At 31.7% G+C, this 9,520-nt stretch overlaps 2 protein-coding genes across 2 annotated transcripts; both read right to left on the bottom strand.

Moving 5' to 3' along the window:
• Positions 1–142: 142 nt before the first annotated feature.
• LOC122606564 (acylsugar acyltransferase 3-like) lies at positions 143–1,495 on the bottom strand. Its single transcript, XM_043779405.1, has one exon. It carries the CDS (start codon positions 1,493–1,495, stop codon positions 143–145), a length of 1,353 nt encoding a protein of 450 aa, XP_043635340.1.
• A 4,649-nt stretch (positions 1,496–6,144) lies between these two features.
• LOC122608505 (heat stress transcription factor B-3) lies at positions 6,145–9,202 on the bottom strand. The gene is made up of 2 exons (XM_043781609.1): positions 8,647–9,202; positions 6,145–6,712 (listed from the first exon to the last, which is right to left on the bottom strand). The coding sequence occupies exons 1-2, from the start codon at positions 8,890–8,892 to the stop codon at positions 6,218–6,220; spliced, it is 741 nt and encodes a 246-aa protein (XP_043637544.1). The 5' UTR covers positions 8,893–9,202; the 3' UTR covers positions 6,145–6,217.
• Positions 9,203–9,520: the final 318 nt, after the last annotated feature.

Below are 9,520 nucleotides of genomic sequence, written 5' to 3'. Positions count from 1 at the left end.
GATAAGCAATTGGGCTTGTAATTTCAGATTAATAAAAAGTAAAAGAAAAAAACAAAACAAGTCTTAAAATTCATTCCTATCTGTATGTGTTTCCATTGATACATAAACAAATATTCCATATATTTTAGAACAACAAAAAGATTTAAACCTGCTTAATTTGGCAAAATGAAAGCATCTCTTTGTCATTTTCAAATATGTCCATGTCTTCTTTTTCCAAAATGACAAGTGCTTCGATACCATTGCCATCAGGAGTATCCCCCAGCAGAAAACCCCTCATCGACATCGATCTAATTGCAAATGTGGCACCCATGGCGTTTCCCCATCCAAAATCAACTTTGTTATAAGACAACCCACATACGCTCGAACACCAATATGATCTGAAATCCAATTCTTCGTTTCTCAACTTCGACAACAACGATTCATGTCTTTCAGCAGCCTGTGGAAAACTTTGGACTCGTTCAACTTGCACCTTCTCTTTCTGTATCTCATCAACTACTACACTTAATGAAGTTTCATTTGTAGGTGTACTCATTACCATTATATGCGTGAAAATGTTACCCACGGTAGTTTGTGGAAGCTTTGGAACAAATGTGTTACGTAAATTAACAGGCATTGACAAATAAGATGGCTTAAAGCTACCAGATTTTGCGGTGGCTGCTGCTACCGCCGTTTTGTAAAGTAGAGATGTCAATACTTCGACTCGTGTAGGATTAATTATACGTGGTGATGATTCATCTGCCACCTTGTTCTTAAGATCACTTAGTTTTGTATTAGAAAACATGAATTTTCTCGTGACACAAATTTCATACCCTTGATTGATATCCCGATATTCTGGCTCAGAATCTACTATCTTACGCGGGTGACGAATGAAATGAGGGTTAAGGGGTCGTACCTCTTCATGGTCATTGGAGTTATAACGTGCCATGGAAGCCCAATAACTAACGAATGAGCCTAGAGTACAAGCGTCACCAATAGCGTGTGACATAGACACGGCCACCCCTAATCCACCACAAGCAAAGTGATTAACTTGAACCCCAAGAAGACTTGTGTTACCAGGAGAGTTAAAACAAACCATATTATCAGCAAAAAGCCGATCCAAACTTTCATCATGTTCCTTAATATTTTGGAACGATTCCATGTGGCTATCGTTTCTAGCTTCAAGAAATACTATTCCCTCATCGTTGCAATCAACGTACGGTGTAGTGTGTGTATGTAACCTGCCAGCAAAAGGATAGTATTGTTCTAGGCTTTGCGACAACGACTTCTTCAACAACTTGACCTTGTCTTCCAAAGTAAAACGTTGAGTAATGCCATTGTTCGGGTAGAAAAGAATCAATGGCGAATATATTGATGGTCGTCCGGTTTGATCAAGGATGGAAAGATTATAAGTTTGTAAATGAGAAGGGGTTGGAGATGAGGGCTTGATTATTTCTCGAGATATAATGGTGTGAAATTTCCTTCTTCCTAATCTGATGAAGAGCTTCTCTATAATCATCTTTCAGTTAATGTGTAATCACCAAGGTGTAGAAGAATGGTTTATGGACTTGTACTACATGACATATAAACACAAATGTATAAGGACCAGATCTGGAGTGCATATAATTAACAATGTATTATGACAAGATTCCTGAGCTGATAGATTTAATATTTGTTCCCACTAGCTTTCTTAATTCTTCACTTAAAACTATCAAAATTAAATTGTCAACGAGATATTATACTTAAAATATTTGAAGAAACATAAGAAATAAAACTTAATGGATTGAGCATGTGCATATAATATATTATTTCAACTTGGTCTCCAATTCTTTATAACAAAACATTGCTTTCTGACTTTCTTCACAAAACTGCATGCTGTACCTATTATTTTCTCAAAAATTTCATGATCCTCACATTCTTACACACTCTAATTAGTAATTACAACGATACAACTTACAAAGTTACAAGTGGATAAATTCAAAACTGGGCCGAGCCCCAACTAGTTACATGGGCCTGGTTTGTGCTAGTAGCCTAGTGCCCTAGTTACCTAGTATAACAAACAAATAAAGCTTAACCTATCACAATTTTTTAGTTTTTCTTTTTATGATAGCGTAATGGATATATATTTCGACGTAGCTAGATGTGTGCTCTTTTATTCCTCCTGAAATACTACTCTTGATTTCTCTTCAATTAAATTTATTTAATCTTTCTTTCTCAAACAATTAGAACTATCGATGTTTGGGAAAAATCATAACTAGACCGAATTTGAATTCAGATTTTCACTTTTGTGTATTTTAGCTATTAGTATGCCTTGTGAAAAAAAAATTGAATTCAAGGAACCTATAGTTAGACTCGTTCATCGCCTCAGCTTTTATCCAGCATGAAAAAAAATTCATTAAAATGTCTCAAAATTGATATTTGTTTTTGATCTAATCGTGCAAAAGGACGCCGACGTGTAATTTTTAAAATGATAGAGATCCTCTAAAGTTGAGACAAGTTTCCTATTAAAGTTAGGGTGATCGTAACATTTAAATTAAAATTAAAGGTCAAGATTGAAAAATGATTTTTGAATCTTAACTTTTAATATTAATCTTATATCTTAATATATATTATAAGACAATTGAACTAATGACTTATTAACCAATCAAATCGCTCAATTTTATCAAATTGACTCTCTTAATATATACTATAAGACAGTTGAACTAATGACTTATTAACCAATCAAATCGCTCAATTTTATCAAATTGACTCTCGCTTATGTCATCATTTAGATAAATCATAAATTAAAAATCCTAATAATGATTATCCAAATATATTATTATATTAATATTTATATTAATTTATAGAAAAAGTCTAATTAACTTACACTTTTTTATTTTCCATCAACAATTTTTACTTTTTAGCCCTCAATACTTAATTTATATTTATTTTTAACCATCAACTTGAGATGATTTTTATAAAATTTTCTAAAAAAGTTACAAAAAGTATTTATACTTAATTTTTTTAAGTTACAATTGTCACCCAAATCAAGTGTCCTGATTGTTATTAAAGAAATTAAAAAACAATCATAATTGTTATCTAATTATCATAAAACATATAATTGAAAATGAGCCTGCATCATGACCACATACATATACTTGAATGTCAAGTACAAGATCACAAGTATAGTTATGTTTTAATTCTTAATTATATTTTCATAATAATACTACATTATGAGTATAACTGGTTTCAAAAACTTCTATAGTAGGGAAATTATTATAGCATGTGCCTTGTGGAATAACTACGTCAAACAATTATATCAATATGTCTTAGCTAATAATGATAGTGATGAACATGCGATTATTGTACTACAACTTGCACATTATAACATTTAGAACCGTATATCTTCAAAGGTTATAAGATTTTATAAATTAAATGTATGAAGATCTAATATTAATAATATCGTGAACCCCGTGTCCAGTGTCAGACACGGGTCTAAAATCTAGTTCAAGCTGAAGACCCAACTTGGAATAATTTTAAAAATCTCCAATCTTTTCGAAGTGGATAGACTTGTGCTAAATACACTCAAACCTCTATATATTGATAATCTATAAATTAATATTTTGATAAAATTAATAATTTGTTCAGATCCACTTAAAAGATTAGTGGAAATCAATACTTGGTAAATTAATAACTCGCTAAATTAATAAAATATATTAATCCCAATACTATTAATTTATAGAGGGTTCAGTGTACGTTACTCCGTTACTCCTGTTTGTAATGATGCATTTTAGTCTAAAGTTAGTATGGCGTCACTACTCAAGTATTAAATAATAATTGTTATATATATCTTTCCAAATTCCCATCTTCTTTCAAGATTGACTTTTCAAGTTAGTGAAGGTTATAACTGCATAACTATAATGTACTTGATATTATTATAAAAGTATAATCATGTACGTACCTTAGTATAAAGATTAGTTAAATGTACGTACGATGGTGATTTTCATTAATTAATTTTTAAAAGGATATATAGAATATATGTGAACGAAGAAAGTACATGTAAGAAAACTATTAATTAAGGAATTATAGGGTTATCCACACAAAGGAATGAGTCCAAACCTATTAATTTTATTATGCACGAACGGGTCAAAACAATACATGCAATTTTAATCATTTTATATATATCTCACATGATCTAAAAATTCTACAACTTGAAAATTTAACTAACATCACTTGACTTTGATCCAATATGCATTTATCAGTTACCTAGTTATTTTGAATAGAAAAATGGTCTACCAATATATTCATTTTAGTCAAAATAAACCAAGGGTATTAGAAGTCACGGTGTTCACATAAAACAAATATGATCTTTAACCATTGTCAGGTTTGATCTAGTGGTTCAAAAGAAAGGTGAAAAGTTTCGGGTTTTGTTTCTATAAAATCGGTATAAGGTTCAAACCTCGACGAAAACAGTAATTTGGGATGATACTTTATAGTTGTTGAATTGACTTATTGAAACTTGTCGTGAGGAAAAAAAAAAAAAAAAAACATTGGCCGGCAAGTAGCAGATGATCTATTGTGGCACATGATTTCCATTATTTTCCGTACGTTTTCTAACATATTAAGATTGTTCATTATTCTTGGTTTATTAGGGGCAAGAGTGTAGTGCCAAAAGATTAGCAAATTGGCAAATTATCGACGAATCACAAGCCACCATATGTCGTTGTTAAAACCTAGCTAAAAACAAGCCAAAACTTGCCAAAAGTGGTGGTGTAGTGATAAAAAACTTGTCAATTTAACCAATTTGATAACATAGCAAAGGTAACCAGAATTATAATCAAACTTGCCGGAAAACTAAAAATGTGACCTTTTTTTTTTATAAAATGAAACTTGGGCTCAGAATTTGGGGTTCGGAAATTTCAGAAGTCGGAGACGCCATGGTTGCTAACCCGAAGGGTTACCCCGCCAAGATACGCCTCGGATCGTCCGAGTCACATTTTTACGAACATTTGTATCATCATCGCCCATTTAACCGTCAACCTAAAAAACTATTCAACGATATCATCATCGGCTAAAAAACTACTTTTTCCGGCTACCTATTGCTTTAAAAATCCTACAACGCTACCGCTAACACTACCAAGCTAATTACAAACAAGCAATTAACGACAATGTAAAAAGATAAATATACAGCAACAGTAGTACCGGAAAACCCAAGAAAAGGGTCGCCGGAAAACTAACCTCCGTAAAAAGAGGAGGAGCAGCAGCAGTTAACGGGAAGCCCAAGAAAGGCTCGCCGGAAAACCACAGCCACCGTAGCAGCAGTAAAAGGAGCAGCAGCAGTCTCACCGGAAAACCCAAGAAAGGGCTCGCCGGAAAACCGAACCAACCAACAAAGCAATAGTATATCGATTAAACCGGAAACCCCCAAAAAGGGGTCGCCGGAAAACCGAGTTTCAAGTAGTCAATAGCCAACTACACCCTTGCACAAACCAAAATATGTTTTGGCCTAATGAAAGTGAACGTTTTTGGCCGGCAACGATCGGAAACCCCAAAAGGGGTTTCGAATCTCACCGGAAAAGGGTGCTATATAACGTTAGGAGCATCGGCAAGTATTCCGGCAATGGAAGCCAAGAAAAACGTAGATCTAGCCTCAAAATCGAAAACCACCAAATAAATTTTTAGGTTTCTGGCGATGTCGAAGAAGATTGGCACAAAAACAAAAAAAAAACGGTCACAAGTACACGCTCTCAACGTTTACAAGGATCGGCCAAAACATGCTGATATATATTGCCAAAACTAGTCGATTAAACTTGCTAATACAAGCCGATGGAAATGCTATAGTGTAGCCGATTAGCCGATGCTTGACGAGGTTTTTACCGTTAAAACAAGCCGACTATACCATTGCCCCGTATAGATTGTTCCATGTTCTTTGTTTATTGTGTCTTTTGAGATGATTGTGACATTTCCCTTTAATTTGTTTTGTTTTCACAGAAAGTAGTTGACTATATCATCATCCAGCATGTGTGTCATATAATACGGTTTCTTCTTAGACGATATATAGAACTTTTTGAAAAGATATATTGAGCCATTAATTACTAATGTAACATAATCTTTTTTATGCTTCCAAATTTTGCAATTTGGAACTACATTGGATGACTCATTCATAATACACTTTCTCAACTCCTATACATGCATAAAGAGACTTTGAAAGTTTTTTTTTTTTTTTTCTCTTTCAAAGTGCTAAATTAATTGATCAAAGTGATCAATTGTGTATGTATACCTTGCTATCTACTTGTTTGCATTGATTGAAAGTAAAACTAATTATTCTTGCATTTTCACTGACCTCTTCAATCCTTTTCCTTTTTCTTTCCTCATCACCATGTACTTCCAACCTAACCCCAAACAACTTTGGCCTTTGATCATCCTCTTCGTCTATGTTTGTGTTATTAGTGTACATGCCAACCAAGTCAATGAGCTCCTTGCACTTCTTTTTTGTGTTTAAAAGCTCCGAACGTAAGACCTTATTTTCCTTCTTGAGTTTTTGGTTCTCATCCATGAGAATGTTGTACCCAGAGGATAAAGAATTAGTAGATGAAGATCTTTGATCTTCATCTTGTTCTTTTAAAGTTCGGGTGACTAGTTGGGGCTTGTTGGCCCATGATTTTCTTCGTCGAATTTGACATAGTAGCTCTTTATGACCTTTGTGAAACCTCTCATTGCAGAATTCCCATCGACTTGTTGCAACTTTTCGAAAACCCTATATGCATAATAGTGTTAATAATTAGTATAAGCCCTTCAATTAGTGATAGGTTGTAAATAAAAACTTAAGAAAGCTAGCTAGGAATTTACAGACACATAACACGAAGTAATTTGAACATGATATGCTATTAACTATCTATAACACTTATCTAAAATTTTGTGTCAAATATGAAGTACACATATATTTGCATCATATATGACATTCCAATGATCTAATATCATTTTGTCATGTATAACTAATAAAATACATATGATACCAACTTGTTTTGATTTTACATACTATAAGATTATAAAATCTAACTTCTTTGAAATTGGATACATATCATTGTTTATTCCTTTGAAGTGGGACACTATTCAATTAAATTACGTACTCATGTTTACCTTCTTGTTATAATAATATCTATGATAAATTGCTAAGGTAACTATTTTAGAAATGTTAACCACTAAATTCAATTCATTTCTAGCAAAGATATGGACAAAGAACAGAAGATAGTTGATAAGGATATGTGAAGATTATTAAAATTGAAAAGATATATTTTTGGGATCTATATATAAACATTACAATTACAATTACAATTACAATGATTGGTTAAAACTTAACATGTAGAAAAGCATATCTATAAAAGGTATTGATATGATATATATAACTTCCACGTCTATATCCTATTTTGATTTGATTTTACAACTCAACAACCACTCTTATTCTAAGCTCACCAAAAGTCAGAGAAATTCTAGTTTTATCGGATTGAAAATTGTACCTCACCCCCTTCATAATATATCTATATTAATTAAGAAACTAGTATAGTGACTAATTAATGAAATTTGTTATATATATATATATACTAAAAAATATATATGTATGAAGCTATTAATCCTAAAAGATAATACAGTGTTGACATACTAACAAATTAAGCAACTACCATTGTAATAAAGAAAATAGTTAAGTATACTACGTACACTGATTATTTTATATATCTGGAGTATAAGTACGTGCAATAACAGAGTTATGTGGTGATCAATATATATTTATTCAGTTTTAAAGATAATTGTTAAACCCAAAATGATGTAATTTAATTTAGTAGTTTAATTTTATATTTTAGTATCATGAAAACTATGACCCTGAATGAATATTCTAGCTCCGTCACTAAGCACGTGTGATGATTAATTCTAAAAATAACCATAAGTAATTGTTTGCGGATCGAATTAAATTTAAAACTAACAGATTAATCAAGTACTATGTACTTTAAAGTTTTGTTTTTTAAAAATGTGGTGGCATGTTTGCCAGGAGTTTTTCAAGAGCTTTAACTTTTAATTTTAAACAAAAAACTTCAATTGTGTTAAAACCTTTGTCTGGATGCAACTAACTTTAGCTTTTATCTGAAAGAAAAAGCTTCAAAATGAAACGCTAGTTGAAGTAGTGTTCCAGGAACTTTAGATTTTTAATAAAGGTTTTAATCTTTAAAAATTACACAAATAACGCTTGAAGTTGCAGCTTCTGCTACCATACCAAACATTTCTAAAAAATAAAAATTCTAGTTAACAGTTTTGCTTAAAAGCTACAGCTTATAGCTCTAACTAAAAATACATCTACTTTTGCTAAACATATCCATAATTTAAGTCGAAATTTTCATTATATTTTCCAAACATTTAAATTTATTAAATACATTTAAACATGTAAACATGTGTTTTACAGGCACATATTGAAAAACGCTTAAAATATACTCATATGAAAAAGAAGCAGGCCGGTTTAATTAAAGTTCAAAAATATTGAAGCTAATTAACTTTGGAAGTAATTAAACTAGAAATTAACTAAGACTAGTTAACTAGCTAACTCTAGTTAATTAATGAATATGATTAAACACCAAGACTACAAAGAAAGAAAAAAAAATGTATAAAGTGTGAACAAAGATAGAAAGAAAGAAGAAGACATACGTAAGTGTTAAGTTGGCGAACAAAGCTAGAAAAGTTGCTATGTTTGAAGAGAGTTGGAAGCAAATCTCTCGAAAACTCGGCCGGCTGCCACACCACGAACCCGGTCCCATCCGAGTTCCACGACACAACGTCATCGGTAGCCGGATCATCAACCAACATGTAAGTTTTTAGTAGAAATGGAGATGGTGATGACTTTGTGACAAAATTAACGACCAAGTCTCCATCATCTTTCTTGGACATCATCATAATAATATATATAACTTAATTGGAGAAATGAGTAGGAGGAAAAAGAGACAAAATTAAAGCTGATTAGAATTAAAATTAGAATTAGAAGGAGAATAGAAGAAGGGCAGTTAAGAATTCCCAATCCCAACAATAGAAACCCAACACGATTGTTCCTCTAATGTTGTTCATGAGATTTTTGCAATCTTCTATAGATGTTTCACATTAAAGGCACATATCTATGTATAATAGTATCTCTCGAACTCTTTATGATCACTCGCTTTCTCTATATATCTGTGTGTGTTTTTAATTATATCGTCGATCTCTTGAAGTATTAGTGTGTAGGTGAATAAGAGAAATATATTTGATTATATATATGGAAATGGTTGATACGTTAACGTAAGTAGAAAATATTGGGTTCCTCTTACTTTCCTACAAGGGAGTTAATGTGTTATATACATGATGACTAAAGACATTTTTATAAGTTTTTGGGAAAAATTGAATACGAGATAGGTTGTTCATTATTTTAAATTAAATAAGAAATTTTTCATATATCAATAGTTTAATTTATTAAAATTCAGGTGTTCTATATTTTTATTTATTATATGACAAATAATAAAATATTGATATATGAGGAGTTCTTTATCTAAAT

Source organism: Erigeron canadensis, chromosome 7, assembly GCF_010389155.1.
Source record: "Erigeron canadensis isolate Cc75 chromosome 7, C_canadensis_v1, whole genome shotgun sequence".
Lineage (NCBI taxonomy): Eukaryota > Viridiplantae > Streptophyta > Magnoliopsida > Asterales > Asteraceae > Erigeron > Erigeron canadensis.
This window is presented reverse-complemented; position numbering and strand designations above follow the sequence as displayed.

What these genes read in the sequence shown, in the direction of transcription:
- LOC122606564 (XM_043779405.1), bottom strand. Translation starts at nt 1,495, where the DNA reads ATGATTATAGAGAAGCTCTTCATCAGATTAGGAAGAAGGAAATTTCAC.
- LOC122608505 (XM_043781609.1), bottom strand. Translation starts at nt 8,892, where the DNA reads ATGATGATGTCCAAGAAAGATGATGGAGACTTGGTCGTTAATTTTGTC. An exon ending in TTCGCCAACTTAACACTTAC is followed by an intron (nt 6,713 to 8,646) that starts GTATGTCTTCTT and finishes TTATGCATATAG; the next exon opens with GGTTTTCGAAAAGTTGCAAC.